Source organism: Alternaria viburni, assembly GCF_023758015.1.
Source record: "Alternaria viburni strain BMP 2772 chromosome Unknown scaffold_45, whole genome shotgun sequence".
Classification (NCBI taxonomy): domain Eukaryota; kingdom Fungi; phylum Ascomycota; class Dothideomycetes; order Pleosporales; family Pleosporaceae; genus Alternaria; species Alternaria viburni.
The window spans coordinates 30507-48655 of record NW_026055814.1 but is presented as its reverse complement, the minus strand read 5'-3'; the positions used below and the strand labels follow the sequence as shown (position 1 = coordinate 48655).

Genomic DNA, 18149 nt, shown 5'->3' with positions numbered 1-18149 from the left:
GGGAGGGAGAAACAAGATGCAATACAGCCTTGCAGCGACTGTGCCGCATGAAGCATGTATGCGGGGGCCTACCTCGACATCATTGGCCGTCCACCCACCATCCGATAGCATGCATAGAGAAAGTATGTCGTCGCAAATTAACCAAGGCTGTACTCATCCGATGTAGCATTCGATGATTGGATTGGAAGGGCCTGTACGCCGAAGCGTGCATACATGCCGTTGGCTTCGGGTGCAGTGAACGCCACCGTCGAAGAGTGCGCCATTTCATTGGTGTCAGATCTTACGCTGAAGCCGGACGCCGTCGCGCAGTGTTGGAGTGTTGGAGTGTTGGAAGTGAACGACGTGGACGCGTCGATGCTGTCTGAGGTTTGTAGCGCGACTTCCTGCCCATCTTATCAGCGACTAGCGGCGATAACGTCATCGATCACCAACACCGACAGCCTCACGCATCCCATCCCATCCACATCGAGTCAGCTAATCATCCCACATCCAAGATGTCGCGCAATTCCTCCACCGCAGCCAAGATAACCCAAATCTACACCCCCAACCCCTCCGGCACCGAACCCGCCAACACCCAAGCCGTCATCTCAGCACTCAACCTCCAGGTACACGTCGAAGGCGGCTACTATGCGGAAATCGATCGTAACCCGCTTACCATTCCCAACCCTTTCTTAGTGAAGAACGGTGGGGATGAGGAACAGGATGTGAAGAATACGGCGGAGAAACCCATGTCAGGTGACAACGCAATCAGGAACGCGAGCACGAGCATATACTATATGTTGAGTGCAGTGAACCCCCAGGGACACTTTCATCGGAATAAGGGGAGGACGGTATGTATGATAGTGAAAGTGAAGTACTGATGCTAATCGGTACACGAAGGTACACACTCTCATCTCAGGCCGAGGTCGTTACGTCCTGATCCACGCCGACGAGCCTGGCACTAAGAAACGCATTGAAACGTTCGTTGTTGGGACCGACGTCACGAGGGGAGAAAAGAGTGTGTGGATCGTCGAGGGCGGGAAATACAAGGCAAGTTTCTTGCTCGACGGAGCGGAGGGGGAGAGATTATTGATCAGCGAGGTACGTGCTTTCACCTATGATCGCTGACCACATAATATCTGACTAACGCGACTTTTCAGACTGTAATACCCGGCTTTGAGTTCTCAGATCATGATTTCTTGACGGTAGACAAGTTCAAGCAGATTGTTGAGGATGAACAGGCGAAGGAATTGGAGTGGTTGGTGAGGAAATCGTGAGACCACACCCATTATCAGACGCATCACGTCGGAGATGCAGATTCACCTGCAAAAAGCAAATGCGACGCTGATAACCTGCATTGACTGCCCAGGTGTGGCGAAACGCGATGTCGCGTCTTCACGTGTGCGTGATGAAATAATGGCGGGGCGCTATCGATAACGGGCAAAATTGTCGATATTCCGTCACGCAAGCCCACGCTCAGCGATTCTCTCAGCAACACAACCCAAAATGACTTCAGCATTCGGCCCAATCGCCGGTAAGTAGTCGCGCCAATATACACATCTTGTTTCTAACATTCCCCGCAGAGCAACACCAGGACAAGTTTGACCTCGGAATCTGGCACGCGCTCTTTAACTGGAACAACCTCACCGTCGCCGTCCAAAACCAATGGGGCGGCCCCGACTCCTCGGATAAGCGCGACTGGCTCGCAGGCCAAATTTCCGAACTCTTCGCCGCAGAACCCCTCACAGACCAAGAAGATGTGGAAGTCGTCCTACTACAAGTCCTCGAGGACGAGTTCGGCGTGCGCGTAGAAGACGAGACCGAAGTCGCTGTTGCGCGCGAGATCATGGCGATACGGAAGGAGATTGGCGAGGGCAACACAGCAATGGTGGATGCGCTGCAGAAGAAGTGGGAAGATAGGAAGGGCAAGGAGGTTGCGACTGGGAGTGTTAATGTCAAGGAGACGAATCAGGACTTTGAGGGGGATAGTGTGGATGAGGAGACGGATGAGGATGAGGATGTCGATATGGATGATGCGCCTGCGCTTGTGCCTGCGAAACCGAAGGCGGCTAAGCCTGAGCCCGAGATTGATGAGGAGGGCTTTACGACGGTGGTTGGCAAGAAGAAGAGGTGAAATGGAGAGGGGAGGAAAGAGGAGCAGCGATACCAAGCCAGCTGAGGCAGTCGAAGTGTTACGGATGATGTGGGTGACCACTGCATAGATGGGGATCTATGGATGCACACAACAGACACCGAGCAGCGAGCGCGCACATCAGCAGCGAGTGGCGACGCCATTAGGCCGGTGTGACGGCCATCCATGAGCATATCGGAGGAGAAATTTCAGACCCAAAATGAATACATTGTCGTCGCGTCAACAGCCCCGACCATTGCTTGTGTAACGCGAGCGTGCCTGAGCTGATGATGCACGCCGCCCAACTACTAGCGGCAATTGCGGAGCTCATGCATGGCCCCGCCCGCATTTGACCTGCACCCTTGATTGACCCAACCAGCCTGTGTCTCACGACCACAACAACATCCTTAGCCCCCACCCTATACACAACCTCCCTTCTGGACAGTCGTAGCTATGGATTCCGCCTACGATCACATCCAGGAGGAGAGCTACCCGCAGGACCCCACCAAGCAGTCCGCCAGCGGAGATAACACCCACCAGGAGACGACCAACAACTTCAACGCCGAGTTCCAGGATGCTTACAAAGCTATATCCAGCAGCCCGTGGGCGGCGCGTCTAGGAGGATTTCTGGGAAATGTGAGGAAGCAGGTAAGACAGGCGTATGGGGTTCAAGCTACCCTTTCTGACCATGTGCGGTGTAGGGCGAGCAATACTACGACAACGCAAGCAAGCAATATGCGCCACAGGTCAAGAACGCCTCCGCCAGCGTCTCCAACATCATCAGCCACGCGCGCAAGATCTCCCTCCAACCCGGCGACGCCTCGAGCTCCAGATCCGCGTCCACCCCCCAAGACGCTTCCACCGAGAAAGCGACCGAAGACACAGAAGCCCATCCCGACCGACCCGAATCCCTCACCGCAGACATTGTAAAGGAGGCAGAAGGCATACTATCGCGCTTCCGCTCCGAAGCCGCAAAGCGCCTCAAAGACGTAGAAAAAGCCGAAGACGCCGCCGACGAAGCGCTCCTCAAATTCGGCAGCAACATCCGCAACTTCCTCCGCGACGCCGTAACCATCGCGCCTCCCGAAGCCGGTTCGCAAGCCGCCAAAGACGGGGACGTGCTCTTCGAATCCAAAGACAGCAGCGGCAAGAAGGTTGTGCACGCCACGCGCTTCGACGCCCAACTCCACGTTATCCACTCGACGCTCGATTCCTTCCTCAAAGACCCCGCGAGTCCGGAGTGGGAGAACTGGAAGGCGGGCTTTGATGTGGAGAAGAAGACGGAGGCTATTGCCAAGGATCTGGAGAAGCATGAGGAGCTGAGGAGTGCGATGGAGAAGTGTGTGCCGGAGAAGGTGGAGTATAAGGTGTTTTGGTGCAGATATTATTTCTTGCGCCATGTTATTGAGAGTGAGGAGCAGAGGAGGAGGGAGATGCTCAAGGGTGAGTTGAATTTATGACTTGTAGAAAGGAACGTAAAGCTAACATGTAAACAGCATCCACACCCGCCGCCGACGAAGAAGTAGCCTGGGACGAAGACTCGGAAGAAGAAGACGACGATGACGACGACGAAGAAGAAGATGACGACGAAGACGATTCCTCCGAAGAAGACGACTCAGACGACGACTCAGACGACAACGCTACCGTTACTAAACCTACGACTAAATCCACCACCACCGCCACCGCCCCATCTACCTCTACCACAACCACAAAGCCCCTCCCCGCAACCAGCACAACCAGCACCCCCAAACCCCCTACCGACCTCGCCGCCTCCGTCAAAACCCTCAAACCCAACGACGACGCTAAACCAACACCCGCGCAACCCCGCCGATCAAACGATGAAAAGAGTGTCGCGGATAGCGACGCGAGTTATGATCTTGTTTCTGGGACTACGACGAGGGCGCCGGGGAGTCCGCAAGACGGCAAGGATGGGAAGGAGGGGAAGAAGAAGGTTGTGACTGAGGAGAGCGATGAGGAGGAGGATTGGGAGTAGGGGGTTTGGTGGGATGGGATGGGATTGGATGGGTGGAGGGGTAGGGGCATGGATATGTGAATATGAATATGAATGATGTGTGGTGTTTTCGGCGCGATGGGATTTTATGTTTTGGTTATTTGTTGTGTGTTGTTTGAGAGGAAGGTTATCTTGATAGGATAGTGACTCATGTGAGAATATCCTACTTTTTGGTATTCTATGGAAGATCAGTGGGGAGTGCTCGCTCGCTACGCTACGCTAATACATGATATTCGAAGGTGCATTCTATAAACAAAAGACAGGTGGTATCTAGAACGCCATTCTGATGCTGCACATCGCTCGCTTTACTGGACTTGAACATGAAATAAAGAACCAAATCTTCAAACCCCGCACATGCTCGCTCGTCGAACTCCGCCGTCGTAAAGATCGTTTTCTCGTTAGCCCGGTTCGAGTTACAAAGCTGTTAATTCGGTCTCGCCACGCTACTAGGCGGCGTATCAGGCGGCGCACTCCCCGTCCGTGGTAACGCTGTGTTATTGCTTGACCTCCGCGAGAAGTTGGGCTGCTTCATCCGGTTGAGATGTTGACCCGGTTGTGTGGTTGCTCGTCTGAGGAGAGGACTTGGCGAGGAGACGTTACCCAGACTATGCCTTGCCGTGTGTGAGAACTCGGCGGAGGAATTCGAACGATGGCCAGAAGAAGGCATAGGCGTAGAATTGGACACGGTTGGTGTACTACCCCGCGCGCGCGAGTATGGTGAGGAACCGCGCTGACCGATGGGATAGCTATCGTAATCGTAACCCCTACCGTCGTTCGCAGTAGGCGTATCTGTCCACCCGTCGCGATCGTGGTCGTGTACCTGGTCATGCCCGTGTTCGTGTAATTCATGCTCTAGGTATTCTTCTCCTCTCCTCTTGATCGGACTCTCGTCGTAGGGATCGAAGCCTACTCTCATCCTCGCTTCTCTCCTCACCCGTCGCCGCATTTCCGAATCGCCACCGGCACCTACTGTACTGCTATCCGAGAGGAAGAAGTTGAGGAACTCATCTGGAATGGCGAGGTGGGAAGATTGCTGGAATTGCTGGAGAGCAGTCAAGCGAATCAACATTTCCAGAAGTGAAAGCGACGTCTTGATAGCAGGGAGAGATGTAGGGGCTTGTTGCTGGTATTGTGGTGTGGGCGCAGAAGCCTTCTGCGGCGAGGGAATCATCTGGTTGCTGGAATTCGGTTGTGGAGAGGTGGGTGTGCTAGGCCGGAGATTGAGGTTGGAGAAGCGGCCGAGGAAGTCGGGTGGTGTGGGTGTGGCTGCTGGGGATGGGGGAGAAACGTCTTCAGTGAGGTCCTCTGTTTCGTCGATCTCGGAGTCGGTGGTGGGGTCTTCGGTGTATACTTCGAAGGCCATCCACTCCAGGTCCAGCGTGGGAGGTAATCGCCAGGGGTATGAAGGCTGTTCGGGCTCTTGCGGACCGGTGTTCTGCGGAGGGGGCTCTTCAAGGTGCGGTGTCGACTCGCGTCGCAGTTGCTCTTCCAACTCTGTTTGCTCTGGGTCTTCCTCATCTTCAGCAACGGTATGTGAGTCGTCCGACTCATAGCCGGGTTCCTCGGCATCGCGCTCCATCATGCGGCGTGGCGGTGCTGCATTGACGTCTCGCTTCAGTAACAAGATAGGGTTGTTGCTTTCATTGTCGGAACCGATGTTCAGTATCTTGCCCGTGTCGGCGTAGAAGATCTTTGACACTTCATGTATGGGTATGATCTCACGAACGCCCGCTTGCTCGACACCATCATATGGTCCTGGCTGGGGTTCGTCATCTTCAAACTCATGCATACGGCCGTCGTCCAAGTCTTCAACGATGAGCAGCTGGTAAGCGAACTCTTGCAGTACGCTGTCGGATGGGATGTGAGGGTGTTTAGCCTCGTCGGCGCGTCGACTGTCCTGCCCAAAAGGCGTCGGATAGTCATAGACATTGTCCAGTGGAACTCGCATCAGTGTAACACGCGCCTTATGCATGACCTCCTTCCATGTTGTCTCTCGCACGTCTTCTTCATGAGCTCGATGCGCGTATCCAGCGAACAACATGTACATAGAGAGTGTGAAGGTGGGACCAATTTGCTGAGCTCTAGGCTTCGATGCGCAATATTGCATGTCGCCAGAAGTGAGAAAGGTGCTAGCTTGTAAAAGTCGTGATGGAGATACAGTAGCCGGGAGCGTAGTTGAGAGACTGGTACCAGATGTGGTGATTGCCAAATTTATCAGCGGCACCGCGTCTTCAATCCGCTCCAGCAGCCTCTTCATCTCTTCGATGATGATCTTGAGCTCGGTATCGTTTTGATCTCGTGATTTTGCTTTAGAGCTGCCTCTTCTCGCAAGTTGCTCTTCAGCGACAGCCTTCTCGACACGACTCCCTAAGGTCTGGATGTCCCACCGAAGAGATTTGGTAAGACCCACTGCGGACTCAAGCGAGGTGTTTCCGCGTGCCGCAATCAGTTCGATCATGTCGATTGCTGGTGAGATAATCTTGATCTTGGAGTCGAGTCTCAACTGCAGAGTAGCGAGTTCCTGCTTTTCTCGACCATCGACCGTCTTCATCAGTCGGCCGCATTGCTTGAGTGCATAGTGACTGGTGATTGCTATGCCGCTTCGGATAGCATAGCTCATAGCCTGCTGGGTGACCTATCACGTGTCAGCATAATTCAAGAATACGAGAAGATGACTCCCTGTCAGTTATGACGTGTTGGGAGTCAAAGCATAGTCATACCTTTGCTAAGATTGCCTCCATCTTGCCCTGTGGTTGGGCTTCACCCTTCTATATGTGGAAGGGGCGGTTGATGCAGTGGTTGGGAGAGAGGAACCATGAGGTCAGATATCAGGTTGCCGGGAACGCAACCGGGATTAAGTGCGGCAAGTGACGACAAAGTGAATGTTTGAGGTTGGTGAGTGCCTTTGTTGCTGGGCGCCCTGGCCAATGTTAGGCAGCGAGGCGTTGAGTCAGCCCCACACAGCCACCCAAAGCAACCCCGCCAAATCCTGCGTGGGCAGCAGCGACCCGGCACATTTTCACTTTTCGCCGACGACACTCGACGCCCGTCCGCTTATATACCTGACAGTCGCTCCCTGGCCGCGGGTCGACTTCACGCATTCTCCAATTTACGAGCGACTCGACCGCACAAAATTCGCACGCCGTCGCACTACACCACCCCGACGACACGACCCATCCCCGCGAGACCGACGTCACCATGGCCGACAGCTGGGAGCAAGAGGAGGAGCGCCTCGCGCAGCAGGCGCAGGGCATGAACCTCAACAACACGCCCACGTTCACACCAGGTGCCCAGACATTCACGCCCGGCGCCAGCACATTCGTCCCCGGCCAAGCCTACGGAGGCTACCAGGGCTACAACCAGTACGGCCAGCAGCAATATGGCGGGTACAACCAATACGGTGGCCAGCAATACGGTGGCTACCAACAGCAGCAAGGCTACCCGCAATACGGGCAGCAATACGGCGGCCAGCAAGGAGGATACCCCAACTACGGACAGCAATACCCCCAGCAACAAAACTTCCAGCCCCAGCAGGCGCAGCAAGGCCAGGCGCCCGTACGGATAGCGAAGCGAGGCGACACCGATATGGCTGGCTCAGAGGGTGCCGCACCCGCCGAGGCTAAGAAGGAGGCGCCCAAGGCAAAGGTTCTCTCGATTGGTGGCGACAGCGCGCCCAAGGCAAAGGTCCTCTCCATCGGAGGCGACACCACAACACCAAAGGTCGAGAAGGCAGGCGGCACCAAGGTCCTGAGCCTGGGCACCCCCGCCGCTCCATCGGCAGCGAAGGAGAAGGCAGACAAGGAGAAGGGCACCGCTGAGGCCGGCACCAAGGTCACCGCTGCAAAGGCCATTGAGAAGACTGCAGAGCCCACCCCGGCGTCTGGAGGCTCTGGCCGAACCTCGCCAACACCTTCCTCTGGCCGCAACAGCCCGACACCGAAGGAGAAGGCTGCCGAGAAGGCCAAGGCACAGGATGTCGAGAAGGAAATGGACGAAGTCGTTGACGAGGCCACCCTTGCCGAGATTTACGGAAAAGAGCACGTCAACATCATCTTCTTGGGTCACGTTGACGCTGGAAAGTCCACCCTCGGCGGAAGTATTCTCATTTCCACCGGCATGGTCGACGAGCGTACACTCGACAAGTACAAGAAGGAAGCCAAGGACGCTGGTCGTGAAACATGGTACATCTCGTGGGCGCTTGACTTGAACAAAGAAGAGCGACAGCAGGGTAAAACTATCGAAGTCGGCCGAGGTTTCTTCGAGACAGAGAAGCGACGATACTCCATCCTGGACGCGCCAGGCCACAAGACATACGTACCGAACATGATCAGTGGTGCCTCGCAAGCCGATGTTGGTATTCTCGTCATCTCTGGACGCAAGGGAGAATACGAGACAGGTTTCGAGAAGGGTGGACAAACCCGAGAGCACGCCATGTTGGCCAAGACACAGGGTGTCAACAAGATCCTCATCGTCGTCAACAAGATGGACGACCCTACTGTTGAGTGGTCAGAGGACCGTTTCAAGGAGTGCACCAGCAAGGTGGTCATGTTCTTGAAGGGTCTCGGGTACAACCCCAAAACAGACATCAGCATGATGCCAGTCAGCGCGCAAACATTCACAGGTATCAAGACCCGTGTACCCAAGGACCTCGCTCCCTGGTACGATGGCCCATCTCTGCTCGAATACCTAGACAACATGCAAGCGCTCGAGCGTAAGCTCAATGCGCCTTTCATGATGCCCATCGCCGCCAAGTACAAGGACATGGGTACTATGATTGAGGGCAAGATCGAGTCTGGTATCATCAAGAAGGAACAGAAGTGAGTTACAGTGTTACATGCTTTGATCTGCTTTGTATTGACATTATTAGGTACCTCATGATGCCCAACCGACAAACCATTCACATCTCCGCTTTGTACGGTGAACAAGAAGAGGAAATCCCAGGCGCAACCTGTGGAGACCAGATCCGTGTGAGGCTTCGGGGTGTTGAAGAAGAAGACATTCTGCCTGTAAGCAAAGATTGGAAGATTGTTCTGGTTGCTTGCTAACTTTGATGACCAGGGATACGTTCTGTGCTCACCAAAGCGCCCCGTCCACTGCGTCTCCCAGTTCGAGGCTCAGGTCGTACTGCTTGACATCAAGTCTATCCTAACAGCCGGATTCAACTGCGTGCTCCACGTCCATGCCGCACAAGAAGAGGTTACCATCACCGCCCTACTGCACAAGCTGGAGAAGGGCACTGGAAGGAAGTCGAAGAAGGCACCTGGTTTCGCTACCAAGGGCATGAGCATCATCGCGCGCTTGCAGATCACTGGTACAGCGGGAAACATCTGTGTCGAACGATTCGAGGACTACCCACAGCTGGGACGTTTCACCCTCCGTGACCAGGGTCAGACAATCGCTATTGGCAAGATCACTAAGCTCATCACCGACGAGGCTTAGATGGTTGATCAAATCACACAAGACCGGCCCGCGAGGAGGAAGAGGAGGAGCCGGATATCTGTATTGACGAAAAGCTGTCGCCATTGAGGCAACATAGCCTGAGGTTCCACGGCGTTTGGACGCAAGGCTAGCATAGACCGAGCATCCGGACAATATGATGACGAGTATTCTTCCGATTCTAGTCATTGGAGTTCCTGTGTGTGATGATCTTCTACTGTACATGTATGATTCTCAGGGCTCGGAGATAAGCGTCACGGCACTGCTGTGAGACAAGCCTTTTAGTGCCGCAATCAACAGCAACCTTAATTGACCTTCCAAGTCAGGAAGTTGGATGCGTGTGCATGAAGGCTAGCGAGACGCAGAAGTCCATGACGTCACGACGCGTCTTCCAGTGAAAGAGCCTCGTCGCGTGACAGTCGCGTCACAGCCATCCATGGATGGATAGCAAGGCTAGGTATGCTTACGTCATCCACTCCCGCGGCCAAATTTCGCGACCGTCGCTCACGCAATGAACCTCTCAACCACCACGAACCTGCGCACGCTGCGTAAACCTCCCTCCCCCACCCGCCACGATGCAGGGCTTCAACATGGGGCGGTACTACCCGCCCGACGCCTCGAACCCACCCAGCTTCAACAACTCCTCGCACCCGCTCGGCAAACGCGCCAACAAGATCACCCAAGGCATCCTAACCGTCCGCTTCGAACTCCCCTTCGCCGTATGGTGCAACCACTGCACCCCACCCGCCATAATCGGCCAAGGTGTCCGCTTCAACGCCGAAAAGAAGAAAGTAGGAAACTACCACACCACGCCCATATGGAGTTTCCGCATGAAGCACAGCGCGTGCGGCGGGTGGTGGGAAATACGGACCGACCCGCAGAACAGCGAATACGTAGTCGTTGAAGGGGCACGACGACGCGACTATGGACCTACTGCCAAGGACGATACAGCGGATGGTGAGCTGAAGTTCCTGACAGAGGAGGAGAGGCAGAAGAGGCGGGACGATGCTTTTGCGAATCTAGAAGGCAAGATGGAGGAGAAAGGGATTGAGAAGAAGAATAGGGAGAGGGTGGAGGAGTTGTATGATAAAGCGGAGGTTTGGCGGGATCCGTACGATGTCAATGCGAAGTTGAGGGAAGTGTTCCGTGGGAAGAGGAAGGTGTGGAAGAGGGAGGAGAGGCATAAGGAGGGTATGCAGGAGAAGTTTAGTTTGGGGTTGGATATTGTGGATGAGATCGAGGCGGATAGGACGAGGGCTGGGCTTGTGGAGTTTGGCGCTGCTGCCACGGCTGGCGAGGGGTCGTTGGAAGCGCTTTCATGGAAGCCATTGTTTGGGAAGGCGGAGGTGAAGGATGAGAAGGCTGTGGAATCGGCTCGTGAGACGAAGAAGCTCAAGGCGGACGTAGCGAAAGAGAAGTCGAGGCTGGAGTTGCAGCAGACGCTGGTGGGTAACACGAGGGCGGTGGTTGATCCATTCCTGAACAAAGAGGCTTCAGCGACGTCGAAAGTCAACCTCGGCATCCTGAAGAGAAAAAGAGACTCTGAAACGAAGGACGCAGTTGCGATCTCATCATCATCTGATCAAAAGACGGAGAAGACGGACACTACGGTACCGACGAAGAAGCCGGCATTACTAGGGGCGCTGGTGGGATACGATTCGGACTGACAGCACGCTCACGCATCGATTCACGGCCGCCTCTTGACACTACTCTTGCATTTACTGGCGTTTGGGTGAAGGAGCATATGATACCCCATTTCCTTTTCATTCACTATCAGCATTTCACGCATACCGGTCTTCTGCTGCAGGTCGGCGTTCACACTTGCCGCGGTCAGGGAGCTTCACACAATGGCATCAGCTTACGTTCACTATTGCAGTCGCCCGCTCGCCGCTCATCTAACACGATTTTGAAGATCCCTCGATGGCCTTTACTGCTGGTACAACCCTGAAAGTTACACTCGCTCATCTTCCACATCGTCAGCATCTGGCCAATACCAAATCCTTGGCAGTCATGAGTTCAACACAAACCCACGATGATGACACACTACAGGTAACTGCTGGGCAGTCACCCAGGGGTATCGGGGATCTACCACCAGAGCTGCTTCTGAAAATCGCCGACTTCGCTGCGGTCACCGATACGAACTCCAAGAAAGTTCTCTGCAAGCTCTGTCTAGTCAAGCCTCTCAACCCAGCCGCGACGGAAGCGCTTTACGCCAACATTCATGCCGGTGCCGACTTCAACCCCGTCCTTCTCATACGAACCCTCCTCAGCCATCCCTCTCTCGCCGCCCTGGTGCGCTCGCTCAAGCTAAATGCAGTCTGGAACGGATATCGGAACCAGAAGTACCGAATAGCGGTATTGAACAGCGATGACCCCAACACCCCTCCAGTAACCCTCGAAGACTTGCAGGGTTTAACTACAGACCCCGTCGTCAAACGGCTACTGCAAGCTCCAGATATTCACTTCGGCGCTGCAGCATGTGCATTGCTATATCTCCACACACCAAATATACATACTCTAAAGTACGCCGTAGAAGGCCACTACCGCAAACTCAATCTCCCAGAGCTCTCCATCATGGTATCCACGCGACCATGGGAAATCCCCTTCCTACCCTCCCCGCTCTTGGCGACGCCACCAACCTACAACCTCCTCAAGAACGTCACCATACGAACCCCCCACATAGACATCGACCGCATCGCAAAGCTCCTCCAACTACCCAACCTACACCAACTAGAAGTCTGGAACCTGCGCGAACTCCAACCACGGCAGTCCTGGCATTGGGACGCGAGTCTATTCCCCGACCACACATCCACCGTCCGCCATCTCACTCTGCGCGGCGGCTACCTCCACGTCGACGTCTTGAGTCTGGTGATACGATGCTGCAAGTCGCTGTCACACTTTGCTTACCACATGGCGCGGAATCATAACCATAGGTTCCAGCTGTGGACGAAGTTCGATAGGCCAACGACTATTCATTTCGGCGTCGTTGTTGAGGCGTTGGGGAAACATCGGGAGACGCTAAGGCATCTGGCGCTGTATAACACGGGGGCGACGGATAGACGCGTGGCTCCGAACTGGATCCCCGCGTCTCTCGCTGACTTGTACAAGCTTGAGAATCTGTGTGTAGACGCTAGCGTCGTCTTTCCCCGCTACGCATGGGGTAGGCTGAAAGATTTACTTCCCGCTTCGCTCAAGCGACTGCATCTACTGCATACCTGGTACGACTTGATGACGGATTGCGTCTTTGTGAGTGGGGCGTTGTATAAGATGTATGATAGGTACCTGTTCCCTCATCTGACCCATGTGGAGTTGGAGGTGAACAGGGAGTTTTGGCGTTGGGCGGAAGAAACGGAGAAGGAGGATGAGGGGTTTGTGTATAGGGCGTCGGCTGTTAAGGCGTTGAGGGAGAAGGGGGTTAGGGCTGTTTATAGGAATAGGGAGGATATGGGGAGTGAGTGGGCGGTTGTTCGGGGGTGGGACGGGGACTGAAGGGTGTGAGATTTGTCGAGTTCACGTTGGGTATGCCCGGGGCTATACACTGCTTTATGCTTTGCTACTCTAGGCTTCGTTTAGTATCTTCACGCTCCCCGTCGAGCGCTGCAATACATTGCTTCTACAGTTGGTGTTCGTGTTGGTGAAAGTGATGCCACTGACTGCTTTTTCCTCTTTGGTACCTCACCAGAAGTCTCTGCGACGTTCCGTATCACCGGTACGTCATGAGCGCCCTAGCGCAGCAGGCACGAGATTCGCCACCCGCCAGTATATAATCTGCTCGTCCCCCGTCCCCACTCCTCTGACACCACTCAAGCTATTGCCCTAAATGGGATTAGCACATCTTTGCCGCATCTCGGTGCTCCACCTGACACCCCGCTTGTTTAGTCGGCTGCAAGTGCGAATTAACGTTCGCGACCTTTGGGGAGGATCGGTTACATACTTACCACTTTGTTTAACACTCCATCACCAGGGGCAGCCACGGCGCCGGCCACCGTTTTTGTTCCGAGGACGGTGGCCTCTTTTTTTTGTAAGTCCAAATTCTTACCTTTTACTCCTGCGAGATGTTAACAGCTTCACATGGCACAACATTGGCTTCCGTTCTTGTCGCTACTCGCGATTGGATCATGGGTGAGAGTGCCGGAGAGGGTAAGTGTTGACTGCAAGACTGGTGCTAGACTACTACATATCATCCACATACTCACGTCATGATTGATACATGTTACCCAGGAGGTATTCACTGTGATTCTGTGCAGTGAAGATCATGCTCATGTGTCGATGTCTCTGCCCGACATCCGTGTCGAGTAGACGCACAAGCCTGCAATTGTAAATGTAGAAGTCTGTTGACCCGCATCCGTCACGTCGATCTGGTGGATCGCTACCTATCCTGCACTTCATCGCAGAGGCGTGTTTGCATATCCGGTAATGACAACGGTGACTACAAATGAGGTTGATAACAGGCCGGTCATGGTATACCTTATAGAGCGCTCAAGGGGTGAGATCTCGGGAATGTTACCGAAGGGGCTTTCAGCCTCAGACTTGATGTCGGGTGAGAGTTGAAGATGGTCGCCATCCAAGACAACTAGCCCCACGTCAAGGAACCATTCCGTGGTCAGAGTCAGCATCAAAGACGCCTCAGTAGCTTGCGAGGCCTCATCGAAAAGGACCATGTCAAACTTGTCTGCATCTGACAGCCCTAGAATACGCTGAATGACCTCGCGCTGAGAGGCTGCGGAGGTGGCGGCGACTAGTCGAGGCTTGCCGATGCATGCCTTCATGAGCTCCCGGATGGCTGAGCCGCGAGACATTGTAGCGCCAGAGACCTTCACCTGACCGGTCTCAAATTTGCACTTCTGCTTGGCCCTCGCATCGGCGTACTTGGTGTAGATGAGGCATGATTCCTCAGTCGGGCTGTCGCGAGCGTACTTGGCCATCTTGTACGCGGAGCAGTCGGGGATGTTGGATGTGGAGATGGAACTGATCGATCCATCGAAGTTATCGTCATCGTCGGTATCGTCCCAGTGACGGTTGAGTTCCTTGAAGAGCGCCTCGTCGACGGTGCTAGCTCCTACACGACACGAAATGCCCTCCCCGATCCATTGCGAACGGTTCTTCCGTACTCATTTGACGACCTTCTCAAAGACCGCGTCAACGCCATTGTTGGACTGGGCGCTGACGAAGACGTGATAGCCCATGAGGACCATTGCGACGCAGATGGCGCGGAGAGTGTGAGATTCGCCGGTGCCCGGGCAGCCTTCGAGCACGAGAGTGGCGGCAGTGTATCCGCGAAGCGCAATCAAGTATGCCTGCTTCTGCTCCAGATCCAACCCCCCGAACAAGTCCCTGAGCTTGTAGGCGAAGCGAAAAGCCCTTGCAAAATCATGCGCTGCTAGACAACTACATAAGCTTAGTTTGGGCTGGGATACACGCGATGGTGGTGGTAGTCAAATACATAGACCATTACAAGTGCTGAGATGCATGCAAAGGACGCAGAGGACGAATACGATAGTGCGATAAGTAGGTCGCTGTTATATGGAGAACTAGGGAGTACCTCCAGGGTCCTACATGGCGTGCGGTAGCCTTTCAATGATGGGGAATGTCGCCAACATCCTACCTAGGTAAGGTTGGGACTGGAGATGGCCCAGGGTGCTGAGCAGATGCGCACGGTGATCGTGTCGACAGAAGATACCGTCATGCCTTCAACAATACACGTTGAGGTCCATTGTCTTATGCGGTAAGTTTAGCATTACGTAGGATACCTATCTTTGTGCCGAGGTGGCTACGTCATGTCGACGCGAACTAGCGTCGCGCTAGTCAGCTAGGAAGGAGACGCGTCGTGCGATCACGATCAATCACCCATCCGTCTCAACTCATCCATCTACACAACAGAGATCATCTCGGCCACTCCTGCAGCCATCGCATTGCGCGATTGCACACTGCCAGATGTGCAGATGCGAACCCCAATCTAACGCGTTCCTTGCGATGGACGACAACGTGCATGAAGTATGCACGACCATGCGGCGTCTGGTCAATTTTCAGGCCATGAGGTGATGTAGTCCACACGCTCCAACCGAATACTGGATGCCATCTTTGTTTATAGCAGCCTTGCGACAACTCCAAATCTCTTATGATTTGCGGCTGCATCAACGCGAAAGAGTTCGGTCGGCCACTGGTCCTCACACGGTAGTGAGATCCAACCTTAGCCTGCTCATGTTGCTCTCGCGAAACCAACATATCAACGTGTCAGGCGTTCAACAACCCTTCGTCGAGGTCACTGTCGCGACCAGGAAGCTTCACTCTGACTAGCAACGGTCGTGCACCCCCTCCCTCTCACATGAGCCGATCTTGCTGTGCCTCACGAACGCATCTTCCCCTGGAATAGCGGAGGATTTACCTCATACAGTCCAGATTGATAGTGTGTTCAGGAAGAAGTTGATGATAACTCAAACGCTTGGTAGACAGGATGTTGCTCGCTTTTATAGCCGCCCTTCGTCTGACCGCAACGACCAGACATTCCGTTCTTCTTCTGAGTGTCGGCTACCTGGTCACCTCCCGCGGTCACAACTGTTGATCAAAGACGCATATCGGAAGTTGACAGGCGGCTGATGCATGCTCAACAATTCGGTTAACCGGAAGAATCCTTTCAGCTCCTTGCCCAACCCCACGCGACGTTATTATTTCCCAATGTGTAAGAATCCTACATGGCCGGGGTCGCTTCCCACAGCATGGTACCCACTATGAAGCCTAACTACGAGTCAGTCTCCGAGGAGCTGTCCCCAAAGGCAAGAGTGGTTGAGGAAGCAAATGATTATGGGTTGATCAACAATCTCTCGAACCTATTGGACATCCTTCCAGATCTCACCATGAGCAAGATTCTACTCACGGGCGCTACAGGATACGTTGGCGGCACTGTTCTCGCCCAGCTCATTGCAAGCACAGCACCGAGCATCAAAGATCTCACTTTTGACCTCCTCATCCGCGACGAAACGCAAGCTCAGAAGCTCAAAACCGTATACGGCTCCCGTGTAAACACCATCAAATGGTCCGGCCTGGAAGACGTAGCCTTTATCGAAGACACAGCGTCCAACTACGACATCATCATCAACACAGGCTCTGGCTTCATTCCTGGAGGCGCCATTGCCTTTGTCAATGGACTCGCTCGCGGCATCGATGCTGGCAAGCCGGCGCCATGGATACTGCACATATCAGGCTGCACCAATCTGTCCGACCGTCCCATATCGCAACCTCGACGACCCATACGAGAATGGAACGACGAGACGGACAAAGGCAAAATCTTCAGCTTCATGAGAGCACTCGATGAGATGGAGCCCTACACGCAGCGGACAACCGAAGTGGGCGTCTTGGAGGCTGCTGATGCTACTGGCGTACAGGCTATCAGTATCAACACACCATGCATCTTTGGCGAAGGCAGCGGCCTGTTCAACAGACAAGGCTTGGTCATTCCCTTGATCATGATGTACGTTGTACAGCATGGATACGGCTGGAAGCTCAATGAAACAGCGAACTTCGATTGGGTTCACGTCATCGATCTCGCCGACATCTACGTCCTTCTCGTACGGAAGATCCTCGAACGCGAAGATCGCGGCGTCGGTTACCTCCCATCCGGCAAGAACGGTGTCATATTTGCGGCCGTCGGGCGCACACTTATCAAGGACATCAACCAAGGGTGTCTAGATGCAGCATTCGCTGACGGTACCTTGCCACGTGAAGGTACTCCCAAGCAGAAGGAGATTCGATCTGTGCCGCTGCATGAGATTGCCGACAAGCTCACTGCGGGTCGTCGCGATATCGCGGAGCGTGGTTGGGGTGGGCATAAAGCTACGAAAGCGGTACTTGCACGCAAGCTATTGGGCTGGAAGCCAAAGAGACAGCAAGATGCTTGGGAAGCTGACTTCCAAGCCGAGTTGATTGCACTGAAGGAGAACAGGCGCATGGTGACGATGGAGAGCTGCATCGGCGCGACTAAGAAGTAAGCGACGAGGAGCCATCTTCGAGACCTATCCAAGGAGCGAAAGGATCTATACTGCGTATCGACGATTTCTTCTAGTTGGTCACCTTGAAGCTCCTCTGGCGCTCTTAAAACGCAAATAGAACTACGATACGACAATTCCTGCTTTCGTTCTCATCGCGATCCAAACGTGAAAATCGCTCCCCGCTCAGAAGGTCCTCGACGCGTTTCATGCAACAGCGTACGCGGCTCACGCATCCTTCAGCCGGGAATAACATCCCATCGGAGCTGCCTGCCATCCTAAGCGGCAGGTCCCTTGTGTAGGATTTAGCCACGGCATGCGGCGTGGGGTAATGTCCGCCCTCGAGTCAGTGCGGCGTGGAAGTTTATGCGACTCTACCGAGTATGAGCTCATCTTTGCGTCAAAATCCTAACCGAGCCTCACAGACCACCAAGAGTTGCTTCTATTCAGATAATGCAACGGCAGTCTTAGCGCGGCCAGGGGATAGCGATACTGGCTCCAGTGAGATGGTGATCAGACATGAAAGAGATGCCAATTCGAGCCGCGACTGCATGGGCGTCCAAGGCCGTTGCACTGGGGCGAAACGACAACCATGTGATTTACCAACAGA

At 54.3% G+C, this 18149-nt stretch overlaps 8 protein-coding genes across 8 annotated transcripts; 6 read left to right on the top strand and 2 right to left on the bottom strand.

Annotated features, from left to right (window-relative positions):
- Positions 1 to 494: 494 nt before the first annotated feature.
- J4E79_011612 (uncharacterized protein) lies at positions 495 to 1256 on the top strand (the record flags this gene model as incomplete). Its single annotated transcript, XM_049360441.1, has 3 exons — positions 495 to 830; positions 880 to 1080; positions 1140 to 1256. 3 exons carry the CDS (start codon positions 495 to 497, stop codon positions 1254 to 1256), a joined length of 654 nt encoding a protein of 217 aa, XP_049205086.1.
- Positions 1257 to 1485: 229 nt separating this feature from the next.
- Positions 1486 to 2113, top strand: J4E79_011611 (uncharacterized protein; the record flags this gene model as incomplete). The annotated part of the gene is made up of 2 exons (XM_049360440.1): positions 1486 to 1513; positions 1563 to 2113. 2 exons carry the CDS (start codon positions 1486 to 1488, stop codon positions 2111 to 2113), a joined length of 579 nt encoding a protein of 192 aa, XP_049205085.1.
- A 450-nt stretch (positions 2114 to 2563) lies between these two features.
- On the top strand, positions 2564 to 4103 carry J4E79_011610 (uncharacterized protein; the record flags this gene model as incomplete). The annotated part of the gene is made up of 3 exons (XM_049360439.1): positions 2564 to 2758; positions 2812 to 3553; positions 3607 to 4103. The coding sequence occupies 3 exons, from the start codon at positions 2564 to 2566 to the stop codon at positions 4101 to 4103; spliced, it is 1434 nt and encodes a 477-aa protein (XP_049205084.1).
- A 442-nt stretch (positions 4104 to 4545) lies between these two features.
- On the bottom strand, positions 4546 to 6862 carry J4E79_011609 (uncharacterized protein; the record flags this gene model as incomplete). The annotated part of the gene is made up of 2 exons (XM_049360438.1): positions 4546 to 6756; positions 6842 to 6862. The coding sequence occupies 2 exons, from the start codon at positions 6860 to 6862 to the stop codon at positions 4546 to 4548; spliced, it is 2232 nt and encodes a 743-aa protein (XP_049205083.1).
- Positions 6863 to 7319: 457 nt separating this feature from the next.
- SUP35 (translation termination factor GTPase eRF3) lies at positions 7320 to 9560 on the top strand (the record flags this gene model as incomplete). The annotated part of the gene is made up of 3 exons (XM_049360437.1): positions 7320 to 8938; positions 8989 to 9127; positions 9180 to 9560. 3 exons carry the CDS (start codon positions 7320 to 7322, stop codon positions 9558 to 9560), a joined length of 2139 nt encoding a protein of 712 aa, XP_049205082.1.
- A 572-nt stretch (positions 9561 to 10132) lies between these two features.
- On the top strand, positions 10133 to 12655 carry J4E79_011607 (uncharacterized protein; the record flags this gene model as incomplete). The annotated part of the gene is made up of 3 exons (XM_049360436.1): positions 10133 to 11203; positions 11607 to 12545; positions 12617 to 12655. 3 exons carry the CDS (start codon positions 10133 to 10135, stop codon positions 12653 to 12655), a joined length of 2049 nt encoding a protein of 682 aa, XP_049205081.1.
- A 1287-nt stretch (positions 12656 to 13942) lies between these two features.
- On the bottom strand, positions 13943 to 14672 carry J4E79_011606 (uncharacterized protein; the record flags this gene model as incomplete). The annotated part of the gene is made up of 2 exons (XM_049360435.1): positions 13943 to 14616; positions 14669 to 14672. 2 exons carry the CDS (start codon positions 14670 to 14672, stop codon positions 13943 to 13945), a joined length of 678 nt encoding a protein of 225 aa, XP_049205080.1.
- A 1601-nt stretch (positions 14673 to 16273) lies between these two features.
- On the top strand, positions 16274 to 17542 carry J4E79_011605 (uncharacterized protein; the record flags this gene model as incomplete). Its single annotated transcript, XM_049360434.1, has 1 exon — positions 16274 to 17542. The coding sequence occupies one exon, from the start codon at positions 16274 to 16276 to the stop codon at positions 17540 to 17542; it is 1269 nt and encodes a 422-aa protein (XP_049205079.1).
- Between the last annotated feature and the right edge of the window lie 607 nt (positions 17543 to 18149).